The sequence below is a fragment of the Heptranchias perlo genome, chromosome 3 (genome assembly GCF_035084215.1).
Source record: "Heptranchias perlo isolate sHepPer1 chromosome 3, sHepPer1.hap1, whole genome shotgun sequence".
Taxonomy (NCBI): domain Eukaryota; kingdom Metazoa; phylum Chordata; class Chondrichthyes; order Hexanchiformes; family Hexanchidae; genus Heptranchias; species Heptranchias perlo.
The window spans coordinates 2079733-2103489 of NC_090327.1; the positions used below are offsets into that span (position 1 = coordinate 2079733).

At 47.7% G+C, this 23757-nt stretch overlaps 1 protein-coding gene across 1 annotated transcript in view; it reads right to left on the minus strand.

Annotated features, from left to right (window-relative positions):
- si:ch73-173p19.1 (uncharacterized) overlaps positions 1-23757 on the minus strand; it is an 83921-nt gene that overhangs the window by 37317 nt on the left and 22847 nt on the right. Inside the window, exons 4-7 of the mRNA XM_067977579.1 lie at positions 22867-22985; positions 19762-19911; positions 17166-17718; positions 5314-5442 (exon numbers count right to left, since the gene is read on the minus strand). Of these exons, the coding sequence (XP_067833680.1) occupies positions 5314-5442; positions 17166-17718; positions 19762-19911; positions 22867-22985 (951 nt within the window). The remainder of the gene's footprint in view (positions 1-5313; positions 5443-17165; positions 17719-19761; positions 19912-22866; positions 22986-23757) is intronic.

Below are 23757 nucleotides of genomic sequence, written 5' to 3' on the forward strand. Positions count from 1 at the left end.
GAGACTGTGACCCCTGGTTCTAGACTCCCCAGCCATCGAGAACATCCTCCCTGCATCTAGTCTGTCTAGTCCTGTTAGAATTTTATATGTTTCGATGAGGTCACCTCTCATTCTTCTAAACTCTAGTGAATATAGGCCCAGTCGACCCAATCTCTCCTCATACATCAGTCCTGCCATCCCAGGAATCAGTCTGATGAACCTTCGTTGCATTCCCTCCATGGCAAGGACATCCTTCCTCAGATAAGGAGACCAAAACTACACACAATACTCCCGATGTGGTCTCACCAAGGCCCTGTACAACTGCAGTAAGACATCCCTGCTCCTGTACTCAAATCCTCTTGCAATTAAGGCCAACATACCATTCGCCTTCCTAACTGCTTGCTGCACCTGAATGCTCGCTTTCAGCGACTGGTGTACAAGGACACCCAGGTCTCGTTGCACCTCCCCTTTTCCCAATCTATCACCATTCAGATAATAATCTGCCTTTCTGTTTTTACAACCAAAGTGGATAACCTCACATTTATCCACGTTATACTGCATCTGCCATGTTCTTGCCCACTCACCCAACTTGTCTAAATCACCTCTTTGCATCCTCCTCATAGCTCACATTCCACCCCAGCTTTGTGTCGTCTGCAAACTTGGAAATGTTACATTTAGTTCCCTCATCCAAATCATTGATATATATTGTGAATAGCTGGGGCCCAAGCACTGATCCCTGCGGTACCCCACTAGTCACTGCCTGCCAACCGGAAAAAGACCTGTTTATTCCTACTCTCTGTCTCCTGTCTGTCAACCAATTCTCAATCCATGCCAGTATATTCCCTTGAATCTCATGTGCTTTGATTTTGCACACTAACCTCCTGTGTGGGACCTTATCAAAGGCCTTCTGAAAATCCAAATACACCACATCCACTGGTTCTCCCCTATCTATTCTACCAGTTACATCCTCAAAAAACTCCAGTAGATTTGTTAAGCATGATTTCCCTTTCATAAACTCATGCTGACTTTGTCCAATCCTGTTAATGCCCTCCAAGTGTTCTGTTATCACATCTTTTATAATAGACTCTAGCATTTTCCCCACTACTGATGTTCGGCTAACTGGTCTGTAATTCCCTGTTTTTTCTCTCCCTCCTTTTTTAAATAGTGCGGTTACATTTGCCACCCTCCAATCTGTAGGAATTGTTCAGGAGTCTATGGAATTTTGGAAGATGATCACCAATGCATCCACTATTTCCAGGGTCACTTCCTTTAGTACTCTGGGATGTAGATTATCAGGCCCTGGGGATTTGTCAGCCTTTAGCCCCATTAATTTCCCTAGCACTATTTTTTTTTACTAATACTGGTTTCCTTCAGTTCCTCCCTCTCACTGGACCCTTGGTTCCCTGACATTTCTGGGAGGTTATTTGTGTCCTCCTTTGTGAAAACAGAACCAAAGTATGGAGTTTAATTGTTCTGCCATTTCTTTGTTCCCCATTATAATTTCCCCCATTTCTGACTGTAAGGGACCTACATTTGTCTTCACTAATCTTTTTCTCTTGACATATTTATAGAAGCTTTTACAGTCAGTTTTTATGTTCCCTGCTAGTTTACTCTCATACTCTATTTTTCCCCTCTTAATCAATCTCTTTGTCCTCCTTTGCTGAATTCTGAACTGCTCCCAATCCTCAGGCTTGCCGATTTTCTGGCAATTTTATATGCCTCCTCTTTGGATCTAATACTATCCCTAATTTCTTTTGTAAGCCATGGTTGAGCCACCTTTCCTGTTTTATTTTTGTGCCAGACAAAAATGAATAATTGTTGTAATTCCTGCACACGTTCTTTAAATATTAGCCATTGCCTATCCACCGTCATCCCTTTTAGTAAAGTTTCCCAATCTATCATCGCCAACTCACACCTCATACTTTCTTAATTTCCTTTATTTAGATTCAGGACCCTAGTTTCGGATTCAACTACTTCACTCTCCATCTTAATGAGGAATTCTATCATGTTATGGTCGCTCTTCCCTAAGGGACCCCGCACAACAAGATTGTTAATTAATCCTTTCTCATTGCACAATACCCAGTCTAGGATCGCCTGTTCTCTAGTTGGTTCCTCAACGTATTGGTCTAGAAAACCATCACATACACACTCCAGGAATTCCTCCCCCACAGTATTATTGCTAATTTGGTTTGACCAATCTATATGTAGATTAAAGTCACCCATGATTATAGTTGTACACTTCTTGCATGCGTCTCTAATTTCCTGTTAAATGCCCTCCCCTACATCTCCCACTACTGTTTGGGGGCCTATAGAGAACCCCCACCAACGTTTTCTGCCCCTTGGTGTTTCTTAGCTTCACCCATACAGATTCCACATCGTGATTTTCCGAGCCAATATCCTTCCTCAATATTGCATTGATTTCCTCCTTTACTAACAACGCTACCCCACCTCCTTTCCCTTTTTGCCTGTTTTGCCTAAATATTGAATACCCCTGGATGTTCAGTTCCCATCCTTGGTCACCCTGCAGCCATGTCTCCGTAATCGCAACTATTTCATAACCGTTAATATCTATCTGCGCCGTTAATTATCATTTCTCCCCATTAAATTGTCTCTGCCACCGACTTGCCCAGTGGTACTCTGCCCAAGTTACAGGAACCTACAGGTCAGTGGATGGGACGGAGGAAGAGGACACAGACTGATGGTTTTAAGATCTAGTGGCTTTAAGTTCCTGAACCCACAAGCTCTGGGTGAGACTGCCGCGCACATTTAAACCAAGGGATGATCTAATCGAGGTCTTTAAAATTAAACGGGATTCGATAGGGTAGATAGAGAGAAACTATTTCCTCTGGTGGGGTGAGTCCAGAACAAGGGGGCATAACCTTAAAATTAGAGCCAAGCCATTCAGGAGTGAAATCAGGAAGCACTTTTTCACACAAAGGGTAGTGGAAATCTGGAACAGTCCCCAAAAGACTGTAGAAACTGGGGGGCAATTGAAATTTTCAAGACTGAGATTGATAGATTTTTGATGGACAAGGTTATCACAGGATAAGAAACCATGGCGGGTGAATGGAGTTGAGGTACAGATCAGCCATTATCTGACTGGATAACGAAACAGGCTCAAGGGGCTGAATGGCCCTCTCCTGCTCCTACCCTATCGTGCCAGCATAATCAAAGCCTCCATTTTGGCACAGAGGTAATCGAGGCGACAGAGACCCCCCCCCAGAGAGTTTCCGTCGGAGCGCCACACCAGTGGGGCTCCAATCTTTCCTGGGCACCCATCCCATTCCCGCTGGCACGAGGAGTGGCATCCTGATCGCTGGCCTGTACGGAACCACCGCACAGGGAGAGTCCAGCAGCTCGAAACTCAACCTGCAAGAGGAGAGCACGGAGGCCAAGAGCAGAAACTCGCATTTGGCTTCACACAGCAGTGGACAGCGATCACGAGGAGGGAGTGAAAGACAGGAAAGGAAGTTAGCATTTGGCATCAAGAGCACAGTTGGACAGGGTGCATTCCTACAGCGTCTTTCACAATCTCAGAACACCCGAAAGCACTTCACAACCAATCAAGTACTTTTTGAAATGTACTCACTGTTGTAATGTAAGAAATACGGCAGCCGATTTGCGCGCAGCAAGATCCCACAAACACCGTGATCACGACCAGATAATCTGTTTTAGTGATGTTGGTTGAGGGATAAATATTGGCCGGGACACCGGGGAGAACTTCTTTGAAATAGCGGCCATGGGATCTTTTACATCCACCTGAAGGGGCAGCCGGGGCCTCGGTTTAACGTCTCATCCGAAAGTCGGCACCTCCAACAGTGCAGCGCTCCCTCAGTACTGCACTGGAGTGTCGGCCTAAATTTTGTACTCAAGTCGCTGGAGTGGGACTTGACCCCACGACCTTTTGACTCAGAGACGAGAGTGCTAGCACTGACACACTGTTTCCTAAAGTCCATGTACACTACATCCACTGCAATTCCCCATCTACCGTGTCTGTTACCTCCACAGAGAATTCTGAAGTTTGTCAAGTACAATCGTTTCTATGGAAATCCATACTGGCGACTTCTAACTATTTTCTCTTTATCTTGATACCCGGTAATTTCATCCTTAATCAAAGATGGAATACTCTCCACTTGCCTGGACGAGTGCAGCTCCAACAACACTCAAGAAGCTCGACACCATCCAGGACAAAGCAGCCCGCTTGATTGGCACCCCATCCACCACCCTAAACATTCACTCCCTCCACCACCGGCGCACAGTGGCTGCAGTGTGCACCATCCACAGGATGCACTGCAGCAACTCGCCAAGGCTTCTCCGACAGCACCTCCCAAACCCACGACCTCTACCACCTAGAAGGACAAGAGCAGCAGGCACATGGGAACAACACCACCTGCACGTTCCCATCCAAGTCACACACCATCCCGACTTGGAAATATATCGCCGTTCCTTCATCGTCGCTGGGGTAAAATCCTGGAACTCCCTTTCTAACAGTACTGTGGGAGAACCGTCACCACACGGACTGCAGCGGTTCAAGGCAGCTCACCACCACCTTCTCAAGGGCAATTAGGGATGGGCAATAAATGCTGGCCTCGCCAGCGACGCCCACATCCCATGAACGAATAAAAAAAAACTACAAAACTTCCCTCCCGCAGATGTTAAGCTAACTGGCCTGTTAATACCACGGTTGGCTGTGTCTCCCTATTCATAAACGGATCCTACTCGGGCCACTCTTCTGTCTTCCAACACACTTCCACACTCAGTAAAGCCTGAAATATAATCTCCAGGGCCTCGGCAATTTCCTCCCTCATCTCCCTCGGGATCCTAGGATGCATCCCATCAGGCCTTGATGCTTTGTCTGCCTTTAGTCAAATTCACTTATCTAAGATTTTCTTTTTATCCATCATAAAATCTCTCATCTTGCTCTGAGCCGGAGTAGGGTTCACCCCCTCTCCGATATCCTTCTCTCTGGTAAAGACCGATGCAAAGTATATTTTGGGTCTTTCAGAATGAACAACGGGCTACATTCCAGTCAGTCATCCCTTATCTTGGCAGCCTCCTTGAACGTGGGATAGGATACAGAATCATAGAAATGATACAACACAGGAGGCCTTTCGGCCCATCGTGCCTGTACTGGCTCTTTGAGCTGTCCAATTAGTCCCTCACCCCTGCTCTTTCCTCAAATCCCTGCAAATCTTTTCCCTCCAAGTATTTATCCATTTGCCTATTGAACGTTATTATTGAATCTGCTTCCACCACCGTTTGGGGCACAGCATTCCAGATCATTATAACTCGCTACGAATAAACATTTCTCCTCGTCTTGCCCGATTGACTGACCTGGAGCGATGAGCTGATCCTCTGGAATGAAGTTCTCTTCGACCTCTTCTCCGCTATCCCGATCGGATTCTCCTTCAACAGAGCTCTGCGAGTCTGCCTTCCCAGCTGCCGCCAACTTCTGCCCTCGACCTGCAGGAGAAACCACACAAACACTTCGGGATTAGTGGCTGTGAGTAAAGAGGTTAGTGCTTCATGGACCAGAGATCGTCTGGTGGGGGAAATGGCAAATTGTCATGTTTGAGCAGGAGGGGGTTTTTTTCCTGAGGATGAGGCATATTGATGGGGCAGTGTAGAGGGAGCTTTACTCTGTATCTAACCCGTGCTGTACCTGCCCTGGGAGTGTTTATAAGAACATAAGAGATAGGAGCAGGAGTGGGCTTTAAACTAAATAGTGGGGGCGAGGGATCAAGTAAGGTAAGATGTGATGAATTGAAGAAAAACGACAAGGCAAGAGAGCAAGGTAGCAATAAGGGAAATGATAATCAGAGAGCGGCAGGAAGGGACAGAGCATGCAAACTTAAGAGTGCGCCAGCAGATAAGGCTAGAGGTTGCAAAAATAGTAAAAAGACAGCACTAAAGGCTTTGTATCTGAATGTGCGAAGCATTCGTAACCAAATGGATGAATTGACAGCTCAAATAGAAATAAATATGTATGATCTGAGAGCCATTACAGAGACACGGCTGCAAGATGACAAAGGCTGGAACCTGAGTATTCAAGAGTATTTGACATTTCGGAAGGACAGGAAGCTCGGAAAAGGTGGAGGGGTAGCTCTGTTAATTAAGGATGACATGAGTATAATAAGAGAGAAATGACCTTAGTTCTAAACACCAAGATGTAGAATCAGTTTGGGTAGAGATAAGAATTAGTAAAGGCAAGAAGTCACTTGTGCGAGTAGTTTATAGGCCCCCTAACAGTGACCACACTGTAGGACAGGGTATACAGGAAGAAATAATGGGGCTTGTGAGAAAGGAACAGCGATAATCATGGGTGATTTTAATCTACATATAGATTGGAAGAATCTGATTGGCAAACGTAGCCTGGAAGATGAGTTCATAGAGCACTTTCAGGACAGTTTCTTAGAGCAGCACGTTCTAGAGCCAACCAGAGAGCAGGCTATTCTAGATCTGGTAATGTGTAATGAGACAGGATTAATTAATGACCTCATTGTAAAGGAGCCTCTAGGTAGCAGTGATCACAATATGATTAAATTTCACATTCAGTTTGAAGGAGAGAAGAGTAAGTCTAAGACTAGTGTTTTAAACTTCAATAAGGGCAATTATGAGGGCATGAAGACAGAGCTGGCTAAAGTGAACTGGGAACTTAGGTTAAGGGATAGGTCAGTAGAGATGCAGTGGCAGATATTTAATGAGATGTTTCATAACACTCAGCAAAGATACATTCCAGTGAGAAAGAAAGACTCTAGGGGAAAGACGCACCATCCGTGGCTAAGGAAGTTAAAGATAGTATCAAATTGAAAGAAAAAGCATACAATTCCGCAAAGATTAGTGGCAGGTCAGAAGATTGGACAGAATATAAAAAACAGCAAAGAATGACTAAAAGAATAATAAGGAGGGAGAAATGAGAGTACGAGTGAAAGCTAGCTAGAAATATAAAAACAGATAGTAAGAGTTTCTACAGGTATTTAAAAAGGAAAAGAGTAAGTAAAGTGAGTGTTGGTCCTCTAGAGAGTGAGTCTGGGGAATTAATGGAGAATAAGGAAATGGCGGATGAATTGAACAGATATTTTGCGTCCGTCTTCACTGTAGAGGATACAAATAACATGCCAGAAATAATTGTGAATCAAGAGGTGAAAGGGAGGGAGGAACTTAAAACATTTACAATCACCAGGGAAAGGGTTCTGAAAAAATTATGAGAACTAAAAGCCGACAAGTCCCCAGGTCCTGACGGACTTCATCCTAGGGTCTTAAAAGAAGTGGCTGCATTGGTATTAATTTTCCAAAATTCCCTAGATTCTGGAAGGGTCCCTTCAGATTGGAAAATAGCGAATGTAACTCCTCTATTCAAGAAAGGAGGGAGACAGAAAGCGGGAAACTACAGGCCAGTTAGCTTAACATGTGTCATAGGGAAAATGCAAGAATATATTATTAAGGAGGTTATAGAAGGCCATTTAGAAAGTCTCAATGCAATCAGGCAGAGTCAACACGGTTTTGTGAAAGGGAAATCGTGTTTGACTAATTTATTAGAGTTCTTTGAGGAAGTGACAAGCAACGTGGATAAAGGGGATCCTGTGGATGTGGTGTACTTGGATTTCCAGAAGGCTTTTGACAAGGTGCCACATCAAAGGCTACTACACAAAATAAGAGCTCATGGTGTAGGGGGTAACATATTAGCATGGATAAAGGATTGGTTAACTAACAGGAAACAGAGAGTAGGAATAAATGGGTCATTTTCAGGTTGGCAAGATGTAACGAGTGGAGTGCCTCAGGGGTCAGTGCTGGGGCCTCAACTATTTACAATCTATATCAATGACTTGGACGAAGGGACCGAATGTATGGTTGCTAAATTTGCTGATGACACAAAGGTAGGTAGGAAAGTAAGTCGTGAAGAGGACATAAGGAGTCAGCAAAGGGATATAGATAGGCTAAGTGAGTGGCAAAAATTTGGCAGATGGAGTATAATGTGGGAAAATGTGAACTTGTCCACTTTGGCAGGAGGAATAGAAAAGCAGTATATTATTTAAATGGAGAGAGATTGTAGAACTCTGAGGTACAGAGGGATTGGGTGCCCTCGTACATGAATCACAAAAAGTTAGTTTGCAGGTACAGCAAGTGATTAGGAAGGCAAATGGAAAGTTGTCATTTATTGCAAGGGGAATGGAATATAAAAGTAGAGATGTTTTGCTACAGTTGGACAGGGCATTGGTGAGACCACACCTAGAATACTGTGTGCAGTTTTGGTCTCCTTATTTAAGAAAGGACATAATTGCTTTGGAGGCGGTTCAGAGAAGGTTCACTCGACTGATTCCTGGGATGAGAGGGTTATCTTATGAGGAAAGGTTGGACAAGTTGGGCCTGTATACATTGGAGTTTAGAAGAATGAGAGGTGATCTTATTGAAACATATAAGATCCTGAGGGGACTAGAAGGGGTAGATGCTTAGGGGATGTTTCCCCTTGTGGAAGAGACTAGAACTAGGGGACCCAGTTTAAAAATAAGGGGCTCCCATTTACGACGGAGATGAGGAGAAATTTTTTCTCTCAGAGGGTCGTGAGTCTGTGGAACTCCCTTCCCCAGAGAGCGGTGGAGGCAGGGTCAATGAATATTTTTAAAGTCGAGTTAGGTAGATTCACAAGATTAACAAGGGAATCAAAGGTTATGTTTGGTAGATGGGAAAGTAGGGTTGAGGTCGCAATCAGATCAGCCATGATCTTATCAAATGGTAGAGTAGGCTCGAGGGGCCGAATGGCCTATTCCTGCTCTTAGTTCGTATGTATGTTTGTATTTGGCCCTTCGAGCCTGCTCCGCCATTCAATGAGATCATGGCTGATCTGATTTTTACCTCAACTCCACTTTCCTGCCTTTTCCCCATATCCTTTGGCTCCCTTGCTGATCAAAAATTTGTCTAACTCAGCCTTGAATGTATTCAATGACTCAGCCTCCGCAGCTTTTTGGGGCAAAGAATTCCAAAGATTCACGACCCTCTGGGAGAAGAAATTCCTCCTTATTTCTGTCTTAAACGGGCGACCCCTTATTCTGAGACTATGCCCCCTAGTTCTGGATTCCCCCATGAGGGGTAACACCCTCTCAGCATCTACCCTATCGAGTCCCCTCAGAATCTTGTATGTTTCAATAAGATCTCCTCTCATTCTTCTAAACTCCAATGAGTATAGACCCAACCTGTTCAATCTTTCCTCATAAGACAACCCTTCCATACCCGGAATCAACCTAGTGAACCTACTCTGAACTGCCTCCAATGCAAGTATATCCTTCCTTAAATAAGGGCACCAGAACTGTACGCAGTACTCCAGGTGTGGTCTCACCAGCACCCTGTACAGTTGTAGCATGACTTCCCTGCTTTTATATTCCATCCCCCTTGAAATAAAGGCCAATATTCCATTAGCCTTCCCAATTACCTGCTGTACCTGTATGTTGACTTTTTGTGTTTTATGTCCGAGGACACCCAGATCCCTCTGTACTGCAGCATTTTGTAGTATTTCTCCATTTAAATAATATTTTGCTTTTTTATTCTTCCTACCAAAATCACATTTTCCCACATTATATTCCATCTGCCAAATTTTTGCCCATTCGCTTAACCTGTCAATATCCCTTTGCAGACACTTTGTGTCCTCCTCACAACTTGCTTTTCCACCTATCTTTGTATCATCAGCAAATTTGGCCACAAGACACTCTGTTCCTTCATCCAAGTCATTGATATATATTGTAAATAGTTGAGGCCCCAGTACTGAGCCCTGTGGCACCCCACGAGTTACAGATTGCCATCCTGAAAATGACCCTTTTATCCCGACTCTTTGTTTTCTGTTAGTCAATCCTCAATCTGTGCCAGTATATTACCCCCAACAAAATGAGCTCTTATCTTGTGCAGCAAGATAAGGCACCTTATCGAATGCCTTTTGGAAATCCAAATACACTACACATCTACTGGTTCCCGCTTTATCCACCCTGCCCGTTACTTCCTCAAAGAACTCCAATAAATTTGTCAGACATGATTTCCTCTTCATAAAACCATGTTGACTCTCCTTGATTGTATTATGAGTCTCCAAATGTCCTGCTACTACTTCCTTAACAATGGATTCTAGGATTTTCCCAACAGATGTTAGGCTAACGGGTCTATAGTTACCTGCTTTCTGTCTCACTCCCTTCTTGAATAGGGGTGTTACGTTTACGGTTTTCCAATCCACTGGGACCTTTCCAGAATCTAGTGAATTTTGGAGGATTATAACCAATGCATCCACTATCTCTGTAGCCCTTCTTTTAAGACTCTCGGATGCAAGCCATCAGGTCCAGGGGACTTGTCAGCCTTTAGACCCATTAGTTTACCTAGTACTTTTTCTCCAGTGATAGTGATTGTTTTTAGTTCCTCCCTCCCCTTTGCCCCTTGATTTTCTACTATTATTGGTGTATTATTAGTGTCTTCTACTGTGAAGACAGATACAAAATATCTGTTCAATTCCTCTGCCATTTCCTTGTTTTCCATTATTATTTCCCGAGTCTCATCCTCTAAGGGACCAATATTTACTTTAGCTACTCTCTTCCTATTTTTATTCTTGTAAAAGGTTTTACTGTCCGTTTTTATATTTCTTGCTAGTTAACTCTCAATTTATTTTCTCCCTCCATTATTTTTTTGTCCTCCTTTGCTGGTTTTTAAAGTTTTCCCAATCTTCGGGCTTATCAGTAATCTTTGCCATGTTGCATGTCTTTTCTTTTAACCTGATACCATCCTTGACTTCCTTAGTTAGCCATGGTTGGTTCACCGTTCTTGTGGCGTCTTTCCTCCTCACAGGGATATATTTTTGTTGAGAAACATAAAATATCTTTTTAAATGTCTGCCACTGCTTATCCACCGTCATACCATCTAATCTGTTTACCCAGTCGACTTTAGTTCACTCTGTTCTCAAGCCATTGTAATTGCCCTTATTTAGGTTTAATACAGTAGTTTCAGATCCAAGATCCTCGCTCTCAAACTGGATGTGAAATTCTATCATATTATGATCACTGTTTCTGAAGGGATCCTTTATGATGAGATCATTAATTAATGTTCTCTCATTACCCATTATCAGATCTAAAATGGCCTGTTCCCTGGTTGGTTCCACAACATACTGTTCTAAGAAACAGTCCCTAATACACTCTATGAACTCATCCTCAGGGCTACTTTTGCCAATTTGATTTGTCCAATCTATGTGAAAGTTACAATCGCCCATGATTACTGCATTAACTTTTTTACAAGCCCCCATTATTTCTTGATTTATATTTTGCCCTACAGTGCAGCTACTGTTAGGGGGCCTATCGACTACTCCCACCAGTGATTTCTTTCCCTTGCTATTTCTTACCTCCACCTAAATTGATTCGACATCTTGATCTTCTGAGCCAAGATCATTTCTCACTATTATACTAATTTCATCCTTTATTAACAGAGCTACCCCACCACCTTTACCTTTTTTCCTATCCTTCCGAAATGTCAGATCCCCCTGAATGCTCAGTTCCCAACCTTGGTCACCTTGCAACCACGTCTCTGTAATGGCCACGAGATCATACCCATTTGTTTCTATTTCTGCTGTCAATTCATCGATCTTATTACGAATGCTGAGCGCATTCAGATAAAGAACCATTAATTTTGTCTTTTTTAACCATTTTTTCCTACCCCGGCCTCATTTGCTGGTGCACTAGAATCATAGAAGTTTACAACATGGAAACAAGCCCTTCGGCCCAACATGTCCATGTCGCCCAGTTTATACCACTAAGCTAGTCCCAATTGCCTGCACTTGGCCCATATCCCTCTATACCCATCTTACCCATGTAACTGTCCAAATGCTTTTTAAAAGACAAAATTGTTCCCGCCTCTACTACTGCCTCTGGCAGCTTGTTCCAGACACTCACCACCCTTTGAGTGAAAAAATTGCCCCTCTGGACCCTTTTGTATCTCTCCCCTCTCACCTTAAATCTATGCCCCCTTGTTATAGACTCCCCTACCTTTGGGAAAAGATTTTGACTATCTACCTTATCTATGCCCCTCATTATTTTATAGACTTCTATAAGATCACCCCTAAACCTCCTACTCTCCAGGGAAGAAAGTCTCAGTCTATCCAACCTCTCCCTATAAGTCAAACCATCATGTCCCGGTAGCATCCTAGTAAATCTTTTCTGCACTCTTTCTAGTTTAATAATATCCGTTCTATAATAGGGTGACCAGAACTGTACACAGTATTCCAAGTGTGGCCTTACTAATGTCTTGTACAACTTCAACAAGACATCCCAACTCCTGTATTCAATGTTCTGACCAATGAAACGAAGCAAGCTGAATGCCTTCTTCACCACCCTATCCACCTGTGACTCCACTTTCAAGGAGCTATGAACCTGTACTCCTAGATCTCTTTGTTCTATAACTCTCCCCAACGCCCTACCATTAACGGAGTAGGTCCTGGCCCGATTCGATCTACCAAAATGCATCACCTCACATTTATCCAAATTAAACTCCATCTGCCATTCATCGGCCCACTGGCCCAATTTATCAAGATCCTGTTGCAATCCTAGATAACCTTCTTCACTGTCCACAGTGCCACCAATCTTGGTGTCATCTGCAAACTTACTAACCATGCCTCCTAAATTCTCATCCAAATCATTAATATAAATAACAAATAACAGCGGACCCAGTACCGATCCCTGAGGTACACCGCTGGTCACAGGCCTCCAATTTGAAAAACAACCCTCTACAACCACCCTCTGTCTTCTGTCGTCAATCCAATTTTATATCCAATTGGCTACCTCACCTTGGATCCCGTGAGATTTAACCTTATGTAACAACCTACCATGCGGTACCTTGTCAAAGGCTTTGCTAAAGTCCATGTAGACCACGTCTACTGCACAGCCCTCATCTATCTTCTTGGTTACCTCTTCAAAAAACTCAATCAAATTTGTGAGACATGATTTTCCTCTCACAAAACCATGCTGACTGTTCCTAATCAGTCCCTGCCTCTCCAAATGCCTGTAGATCCTGTCCCTCAGAATACCCTCTAACAACTTACCCACTACAGATGTCAGGCTCACCGGTCTGTAGTTCCCAGGCTTTTCCCTGCCGCCCTTCTTAAACAAAGGCACAATATTTGCTACCCTCCAATCTTCAGGCACCTCACCTGTAGCTGTCGATGATTCAAATATCTCTGCTAGGGGACCCGCAATTTCCTCCCTAACCTCCCATAATGTCCTGGGATACATTTCATCAGGTCCCGGAGATTTATCTCTAATGTTTGTTCGCTCTGTCCCTTCCTGTCACACTCTGGTTATCATTACCCCTATCTCATCCCTGTACTACTTCCTTGTCCTTTCTCTAACATTCTAAATTTCCCCCCACCTGAGCCCTCCCCCCCTCTATTTAATTTAAAGCCCGATCTACAGCCCTAGTTATTCGATTTGCCAGAACACTGGTCCCAGCATGGTTCAGGTGAAGCCCGTACTGACGGAACAGCTCCCTCTCTCCCCAGTACTGGTGCCAGTGTCCCATGAATCAAAACCCACTTCTCCCAATCCAATCTTTGAGCCACACATTCATCTCTCTGATCTGATTTACCCTGTGCCAATTTGCTCGTGGCTCAGGTAATAATCCAGAGATTAGCACCTTTGTGGTTCTGCTTTTTAATTTAGTCCCTAGTTGCTCAAACTCTCTCAGCAGAACCTTTTTCTTAGTCCTACCTATGTCGTTGGTACCTACGTGAACCACGACAACTGGATCCTCCACCTCCCATCTAAGTTCCTCTCCAGCCCGGTGGAGATGTCCTTAACCCTGGCACCGGGAAGGCAGCACAGCCTTCGGGACTCTCGCTGTTGGCTGCAGAGAACAGTGTCAATCCCTCTAACTATAGTCGCCTACTACAACCACCTTCCTTTTTACTCACCCCACTTGAAAGGCCTCCTGAACCATGCTGCCATGGTCAGTTTGCCCATCCTCCCCGCATTACAGCCTTGGTCCAAACATGGACAAAAGAGCTGAATTCCAGAGGTGAGGTGAGAGTGACTGCCCTTGACATCAAGGCAGCATTTGACCGAGTGTGGCACCAAGGAGCCCAAGTAAAATTGAAGTCAATGGGAATCAGGGGGAAAACTCTCTAGTGGCTGGAGTCATACCTAGCACAAAGGAAGATGGTAGTGGTTGTTGGAGGCCAATCATCTCAGCCCCAGGACATTGCTGCAGGAGTTCCTCAGGGCAGTGTCCTAGGCCCAACCATCTTCAGCTGCTTCATCAATGACTTTCCCTCCATCATAAGGTCAGAAATGGGGATGTTCGCTGATGAATGCATAGTGTTCAGTTCCATTCCCAACCCCTCAGATAATGAAGCAGTCCGAGCCCGCATGCAGCAAGACCTGGACAACATCCAGGCTTGGGCTGATAAGTGGCAAGTAACATTCGCGCCAGACAAGTGCCAGGCAATGATCATCTCCAACAGGAGAGAGTCTAACCACCTCCAATGACATTCAATGACATTACCATCACCGAATCCCCCACCATCAACATCCTGGGGGTCACCATTGACCAGAAACTTAACTGGACCAGCCACATAAATACTGTGGCTACAAGAGCAGGTCAGAGGCTGGGTATTCTGTGGCGAGTGACTCACCTCCTGACTACCCAAAGCCTTTCCACCATCTACAAGGCACAAGTCAGGAGTGTGATGGAATACACTCCACTTGCCTGGATGAATGCAGCTCCAACAACACTCAAGAAGCTCGACACCATCCAGGACAAAGCAGCCCGCTTGATTGGCATCCCATCCACCACCGTACACATTCACTCCCTTCACCACTGGTGCACCATGGCGGCAGTGTGTACCATCACAGGATGCACTGTAGCAACTCGCCAAGGCTTCTTCGACAGCACCTCCCAAACCCGTGACCTCTACCACCTAGAAGGACAAGGGCAGCAGGCACATGGGAACAACACCACCTGCACGTTCCCCTCCAAATCACACACCATCCTGACTTGGATATATATTGCCGTTTCTTCATCGTCACTGGGTCAAAATCCTGGAACTCCCTTCCTAACAGCACTGTGGGAGAACCTTCACCACACGGACTGCAGTGGTTCAGGGTGGCTCACCACCACCTTCTCAAGGGCAATTAGGAATGGGCAATAAATGCCGGCCTCGCCAGCGTCGCCCACACCCCATGAACGAATAAAAAAGAAGTCCTTGCTCTCATCCACACATCTTGCAAGAACCTCGTAACTGTTAGACAAGTGAAAGGGCTGAGGCTCCTGCAATGATACCTCCTGGATCCCCGTACCTGCCTCACTCACAGTCACACCCTCCTGTCCCTGACCACAGATCAAATCTAAAGTATTTAGTCCAAGGGGTGTGACTGCCTCCTGGAACGAAGTATCCAGGTAACTTTCTCCCTCGCTGATGAATCGTAAAATCTGCAGCTCGGACTCCAGCTCCTCAACTCTGAGCCGACGTTCCTCGAGCCGCAGACACTTCCTGCAGATGTGGTTGCCCCGGACAAGACTGTCCAGTAGCTCCCTCATGTTGCAGCTGCAACACATCTCCTGCCCTGCCATATCTATAGTATTTAATTAAATACGTCACCGTCAATCCAATTATTTATAATTTGATCTAAGTACTAATCTTGTTTAATTTATTTAATTAAGTTCAGTTAATTAATTATAAATTTAGTTGTATGCTTTAGGTTTTACTGAAACTTAGCCCACAGTCCGAAGAAAAAGAAATGCTCACCCCCAATCACCGACCTGCTTTACCTGTGACGTCACTCTTTGATTTTTATCAGAACACGGTCGGTCCGTCTCCCTCCGCCCCGCCCTCCCTCCGCCGAGCCCTCCCTCCCTCCCTCCGCCGAGCCCTCCCTCCCTCCCTCCGCCGAGCCCTCCCTCCCTCCCTCCGCCGAGCCCTCCCTCCCGCCCTCCGTCGAGCCCTCCCTCCCTCCCTCCGCCGAGCCCTCCCTCCCTCCGCCGAGCCCTCCCTCCGCCGAGCCCTCCCTCCCTCCGCCGAGCCCTCCCTCCCTCCCTCCGCCGAGCCCTCCCTCCCTCCCTCCGCCGAGCCCTCCCTCCCTCCCTCCGCCGAGCCCTCCCTCCCTCCCTCCGCCGAGCCCTCCCTCCCTCCCTCCGCCGAGCCCTCCCTCCCTCCCTCCGCCGAGCCCTCCCTCCCTCCCTCCGCCGAGCCCTCCCTCCCTCCCTCCGCCGAGCCCTCCCTCCCTCCCTCCGCCGAGCCCTCCCTCCCTCCCTCCGCCGAGCCCTCCCTCCCTCCCTCCGCCGAGCCCTCCCTCCCTCCCTCCGCCGAGCCCTCCCTCCCTCCCTCCGCCGAGCCCTCCCTCCCTCCCTCCGCCGAGCCCTCCCTCCCTCCCTCCGCCGAGCCCTCCCTCCCTCCGCCGAGCCCTCCCTCCGCCGAGCCCTCCCTCCCTCCCTCCGCCGAGCCCTCCCTCCCTCCGCCGAGCCTTCCCTCCCTCCGCCGAGCCCTCCCTCCGCGCTGTTTTTATCCCCGCTCTGCTCTCACTGTTTACTACCGCTCTGGTGGGACAGTGTAGAGGGAGCTTTACTCTGTATCTAACCCGTGCTGTACCTGCCCTGGGAGTGTTTGATGGGACAGTGTAGAGGGAGCTTTACTCTGTATCTAACCCTGTACCTGCCCTGGGAGTGTTTGATGGGACAGTGTGGAGGGAGCTTTACTCTGTATCTAACCCGTGCTGTACCTGCCCTGGGAGTGTTTGATGGGACAGTGTAGAGGGAGCTTTACTCTGTATCTAACCCTGTACCTGCCCTGGGAGTGTTTGATGGGACAGTGTAGAGGGAGCTTTACTCTGTATCTAACCCTGTACCTGCCCTGGGAGTGTTTGATGGGACAGTGTAGAGGGAGCTTTACTCTGTATCTAACCCTGTACCTGCCCTGGGAGTGTTTGATGGGACAGTGTAGAGGGAGCTTTACTCTGTATCTAACCCGTGCTGTACCTGCCCCGGGAGTGTTTGACGGGACAGTGTGGAGGGTTCCATTCCCTCACACTAACCCTGCAGAGTGCAAGGTTTGCGAAAGATGCCACTATAGTTAAGGTACCAATGGGACGGTGGGGAGGGCTCGCAGGCGCTATCCCCAATGACGTGGAGCAGTCTCCATATTAAAGGCGTCATCAGACACCCAAAGCCTCCGACGCTCTTACCCCAGCAGTGCGTTGACCTGGATGGAGATGCCATTAGTGCCGGTATGCCAGCGTTCCTCAGGTCCAGCTGTTGTACGTGGCCAGGGCCGGGCTGCGGTTGCTCCATCCTGCGCGCAGTGACGTCCTCTGTTGATCTGTGACCTAGCGCTTCCCCTCTCCCCCAGGCACGCTGACCCCCAGGCCTCGACTGCAAGTGCTGCTCGGTCTCAGGTGCTCCCTCGGGCCGTGCCTGCAAACCCCTGTCCGGTGGGAGTCCCCCCCTGGGGACACTGGCCGCTGTCAGAGCGTAGGCGCCCGGCGACTGGCCGAGAGGGGACGTGGCTCGCGGATGCGGCTGTTCGTTCCGCACGCACAGCGTGGCGTTGGGGCTGAGTCCCAGAGCTCCCAGCGTGCAGCCCAGGTCGGTGTCCGTGAAATGCCTCTTCGGGAAACTCTGGAGGAGAGCGAAGGTCTGAAGCTCTGGGCATCGGCGCGTCACGTAATCCTTCACGCTCTGTAGCGTGGCCTCCTCCCGGAATCGCTCCCGCAGCGAGTCCCCAGACGGCAGCCTGATCTGAGGGGAAAGGGGAAAGAATGGGGAGCGAATGAGCAATCCAAACGGAAACAGGTTAGTCAGCAGTTGGGAAGAGCAAAGACAGGCGGATGTGAATATCAGGTAGTCACTAATAAATCCAATCGGGAATTCAAGGAGAAACTTCTTTACCCAAAGTGGTGAGAATGTGGAACTCGCTGACCACATGGAGTAGTTGAGGCGAATAGTGTAGATGCATTTAAGGGGAAGCAAGATAAACACATGAGTGAGAAGGAAATAGAGGGATATGTTAATAGGGTGAGATGAAGCAGGGAGGGAGGAGGCTCGTGTGGAGCAAAAACACAGACATGGACCTGTTGGGCCGAATGGCCTGTTTCTGCGCTGTAAATTCTATGTAATTCTATGTAAAATTTCAGCGGTAGGGAGAGAGAGACAAAGAAACATAGAAAATAGAAGCAGGATTAGACCATTTGGCCCTTCGAGCCTGCTCCACCATTCAATATGATCATGGCTGATCCCCTATCTCAATACCATATTCCCGCTCTCTCCCCATACCCCTTGATGCCTTTTGTGTCCACAAATCTATCTCGCTCCTTCTTAAATATATTCAGTGACTCGGCCTCCACAGCCTTCTGTTGTAGAGAATTCCACAGGTTCACCACCCTGAGTAAAGAAATTTCTCCTCATCTCAGTCCTAAATGTCCTACCCCGTATCCTGAGTCTGTGACCCCTCGTTCTGGACCCCCCAGCCAGGGGAAACATCCTCCCTGCATCCAGTCTGTCTAACCCTGTCAGAATTTTATATGTTTCAATGGGAACCCCTCTCATTCTTCTAAACTCGAGTGAATACAGGCCGAGTCGACCCAATCTCTCCTCACACGTCAGTCCTGCCATCCCAGGGATCAGTCTGGTGAACCTTCGCTGCACTCCCTCTATGGCAAGTATATCCTTTCTTAGGTAAGGAGACCAAAACTGCACACAATACTCCAGGTGTGGTCTCACCAAGGCCCTGTATAACTGCAGTAAGACATCCTTGCTCCTGTACTCAAATCCTCTTGCAATGAAGGCCAACATACCATTTGCCTTCCTAACTGCTTGCTACACCTGAATGTTTGCTTTCAGTGACTGGTGTACAAGGACACCCAGGTCCCTTTGTACATCAACATTCCCCAATCTATCACAGTTTAAATAATACTCTGCCTTTCTGTTTTTCCTTCCGAAGTGGATAACTTCACATTTATCCACATTATACTGCATCTGCCATGTATTTGCCCACTCACTCAACTTGTCTAAATCGCCTTGAAGCCTCTTTGCATCCTCCTCACAACTCACGATCCCACCTAGTTTTGCATCTACAGTACAGCAGGGGGTGGTGGGGGGGCGAGGACGGCGGAGGGGGGGGCGGAGCCTACTCCAGCTCTTAATTCTTATCTTCTTATTAAAACGCTTTGGGACGTCCTCAGGTGATGAAAGGCATTGTATAAATGCAAGCTCTTTCTTTTCTGCTCCTGTCGTGTGTTGAGCACAGGAGTGGTGTAATGGTCACGTTACTGGACCAGTAATCCAGACAACGTGAGTTCATGATCCCAGCCTGGCTGTTTGAGAATCGGAATTCGAACAGTCACCTCCGACAAGTGAATCATCAGTTCTGTGTAATAAGTTACAAATCGGAGCGGTTTGAGTTTCTATTTCCGCTGGGGGGGGGGGGGGGGGGGGTGGGGGGGGGATTTCTCCCAATCGCCTGCCGTAACCTCAGCTCAAACCCGTAGGGACGGCCCTTTCCCCAAGTGTTTCCGTGGATCCCCCGCCCAAAGTTACAGCAGACGATCGGGAAAATCACCCCCCCCCCCCGCGTAAAATTGAACCCCCTGGTTTTTAACACTGCTCGCGTCCCCTATCGACGGGATGGCGGCGGGGGGGGGGGGGGGGGGGGCTGTTTGGAGCTTCAGGGGAAAACAGGGGCGGAGAGTTCAGAGAAGCACAAAGTCCTTTGGGTTTTTAGATTAACCAGTTTAAAAAGGAATCCCTCCGTGCACTGAGCTAACCCAGGTTGGCCAAACTCACCATAAGTACGCAATGGCTTCCCACCGCAGTTTGATCTTTGCCCCCTAACCTCTGACTCTGCTGAGGGGAAGTCAGCTGGGAAGCTGGCGACGATTTTGCTTTCAGATTTTCCCGATCGTCCGCTATCCTCTTCAGCGCCAATTCGTGGTCCTGGAGCAGAAAATTGATCAAAAGACCCGTTATCCAGGGAAACCAGTCGAAGCCCCTCCTGAACCCTTGGACAAAGCCCCTTCACCCCCGACCCGACGTTAGTTTACTGTTTCAAAAAGGACATTTTCTGGAGGCGCCCAAATGACATTCAGATGCCGTCAACTTCTCTCGATCAAACTGAGATCCCCGAGGAGATCTCGTGGGTCCCAAGGTTGATCAAGTTTCTGTACGTTTGACTTACGCACACTTGTCCCTATTAATTACAAGTCCCTTCCTTTAATAACTCTACGATCGCAGTGCACATAGGTGGTCAACACCAAGTGCAGTCTTCAGGTGAACTGGAGTTAAACAGCGGGACATATTTTGACCAGGGCGGGCAGGCATAATTCAGTCCGCATTTTAAAGTCATACCCTCTGTCCTTATTTTGATATATTTCCATTTTAGATTCCTCGGTCGCCATTTCTAGAGCAAACCGCCAAAGTAAATTTGTCACCTTGTAATTACAGCCTCCCGCCAGTGGTGGAACTGCAGCACCTCCATTGGCCAGACAGTGTATCGGCAGTGTGACATGTTTACATGGACAACTCCCATTATAAATGTGGACCAAGTAATTTATAATAGAAAAGGTTGACAGTGCACACGGACCTAAAGGTTTTAATCTATTATGGACATAGACCTGTTGCATTCCCCAGATGAAATTCCCCAGCTTCCAGATGCAGAGGGACCACCATGTCCCATACAGAATTGGTTTATCTCAGTCCATACAATCTTTCTTTCCTCCTGCTCCTCCCTTGAAGGTGCTGACTCCAGCTGTGTACCATTACACAGCCAGCACCTCACTCAAGGACCCAATTCTTTGTGTCAGCTCAGACACCAGGGCACCTCACAGTCGCTCCCCCCACCGCACACCCCCCTCCCCCCGATCCTCACCTTGCCCATCATCTGCGCTCGTGTACTTTCCAGCAGGGGTCACTGGGTAGTGGTCAGGCCTTTTTAAAAACATTTATTGACAGGTTGTGGGCATCGCTGGCAAAGCCGGCATTTATTGCCCATCCCTGAGAATCATAGAATCATAGAAGTTTACAACATGGAAACAGGCCCTTCGGCCCAACATGTCCATGTCTCCCAGTTTATACCACTAAGCTAGTCCCAATTGCCTGCACTTGGCCCATATCCCTCTATACCCATCTTACCCATGTAATTGTCCAAATGCTTTTTAAAAGACAAAATTGTACCCGCCTCTACTACTGCCTCTGGCAGCTCGTTCCAGACACTCACCACCCTTTGAGTGAAAAAATTGCCCCTCTGGACCCTTTTGTATCTCTCCCCTCTCACCTTAAATCTATGTCCCCTCGTTATAGACTCCCCTACCTTTGGGAAAAGATTTTGACTATCTACCTTATCTATGCCCCTCATTATTTTATAGACTTCTATAAGATCACCCCTAAACCTCCTACTCTCCAGGGAAGAAAGTCTCAGTCTATCCAACCTCTCCCTATAAGTCAAACCATCAAGTCCCGGTAGCATCCTAGTAAATCTTTTCTGCACTCTTTCTAGTTTAATAATATCCTTTCTATAATAGGGTGACCTAATAGGGAGAAGCTGGCAGTGGTGGGCTTTCCCCTTGAACGGCTGCAGTCCTTGAGGTGAAGGGGCTCCCACAATGGTGTTAGGTCGGGAGTTGCAGGATTCAGACCAAGCGATGGTGAAGGAACGGCCGATATACGTCCAGCACTTGTCTGGGGTCTGGGAGGTGGGAGGTGGCGTCCCATGACGTTGCTGCCATTGACCTTCCTGATGGTGGAGGTCGTGGGGTTGGAGGGCGAGGGTGAGGGTGAAGTGACCTTGGTACGTTGCTGCACGGCATCCCACAGACAGAGGCTGCTCACACTCAACATCCAGGCTCACAATGGACGACCAGCCACTCGGGTGAGGGGGCGGAATTTGACGTCAGGAATCCTGTAGATTCCACCCCCCCACCCCCCACACTAACCCAGGGGGGCTGAGACCAAGTGTGACCTCCCCACTGCCACCTCCCCACATGGCAATCGAAGCCGTGACCTTCCAGTTCCAGGTGGCCCCACTCCGCACTGGGCAGCAACTTTATCAGGGAGCCGCAATTCTATTTTAAACCAGGTGTTTGCCCAGCTACTTTCTGAAGGAGTTGCTCGTTGCGGCTGTGAGTGGGAGTCCACGTATCCAGTACTGTGCTGAGAAGGTGCGCGTTGTGAACAACAACTTGCATTTATATAGCGCCTTTAACATAGTAAAACCTCCCAAGGAGCTTCACAGGAGCGATTATCGGACAAAATATGACACCGAGCCACATAAGGAGATATTAGGACAGGTGACCAAAAGCTTGGTCAAAGAGGTAGGTTTTAAGGAGCGTCTTAAAGAGAGTAGTAGAGAGGCGGAGAGGTTTAGGGAGGGAATTCCAGAGCTTAGGGCCGAGGCAGCTGAAGGCATGGCCGCCAATGGTGGGGCGATTAAAATCAGGGTTGGAGGAGGTTATAGAGATAGGGAGGGTCGTAGGGCTGGAGGAAGTTACAGAGATAGGGAGGGTTGTCGGGCTGGAGGAGGTTACAGAGATAGGGAGGGTCGCAGGGCTGGAGGAGGTTACAGAGATGATGAGGGTCGTCGGGCTGGAGGAAGTTAGAGATCTGGAAGGGTCGTAGGGCTGGAGGAGGTTACAGAGATAGGGAGGGTTGTCGATCTGGAGGAAGTTACAGAGATCTGGAAGGGTCGTGGAGCTGAAGGAGGGAGGACCAGGCTCTGTTGTGATGCCCCGCCTATAAACGTGCCTGCCGACACTCACTGGCCAGGCTCACAGGTGAAGAGTGGCCCCTCGGGTGAGCTGCTCGAGGAACCGTACCACAGTGACAGCCAGCGCCTTCCGATAAAGGAGGGAGGAAAGTCAGAGGGAAACCCCACCGCGCCCCCCCAGCCATTATTACCTTCTGTTTCTTTCTCCTCTCGGCTTTAATTTGCTGAGCGACGCGCTCCCTCTGGTGCTCCTCGAACTCCTTCAGGTTGAGGTTTTTCCTGGAGAGGAGTAACGCTGGGGAAGATGCAGCTAGACCAAAGGTACAAACCGAAATAATCAAGCACTGTCGGAGAGGGGAGGGTAGAAAGAAAGACCACAGGATAATTACAGATGAGGAAGGAGATTTGATAGAGGTGCTCAAAATTACAAAGGGGTTTCGATAGAATAAATAAAGAGAAACTGTTTGCACTGGCAGGATGGTTGAGGACACTGATTTAAGACACACCGCAAACAGAAGTTTGTGTGGAGCATAAGTACCGGCATAGACCTGTTGGGCTGAATGGCCTGTTCCTGTGCTGTAAAAATCTATATATTAGAACAGAGGGCAGGAGAAACTTCTTCACTCAGAGAGTTGTGAGGCGGTGGGATTCACTCCCAGGGTTAGTGGTTGAGGCAGGAACTGTGTCCTTACCTAAGAAAGGATATACCTGCCATAGAGGGAGTGCAGCGAAGGTTCACCAGACTGATCCCTGGGATGGCAGGACTGTCGTATGAGGAGAGATTGGGTCGACTCGTCCTGTATTCACTCGAGTTTAGAAGAATGAGAGGGGATCTCATTGAAACATATAAAATTCTGACAGGGCTGGACAGACTGGATGCAGGGAGGATGTTTCCCCTGGCTGGGGGTCCAGAACGAGGGGTCACAGTCTCAGCATACGGGGTAGGACATTTAGGACTGAGATGAGGGAAAATTTCTTCAGAGGGTGGTGAACCTGTGGAAATCTCTACCACAGGAGGCTGTGGAGGCCAAGTCACTGAATATATTTAAGAAGGAGCGAGATAGATTTCTAGACACAAAAGG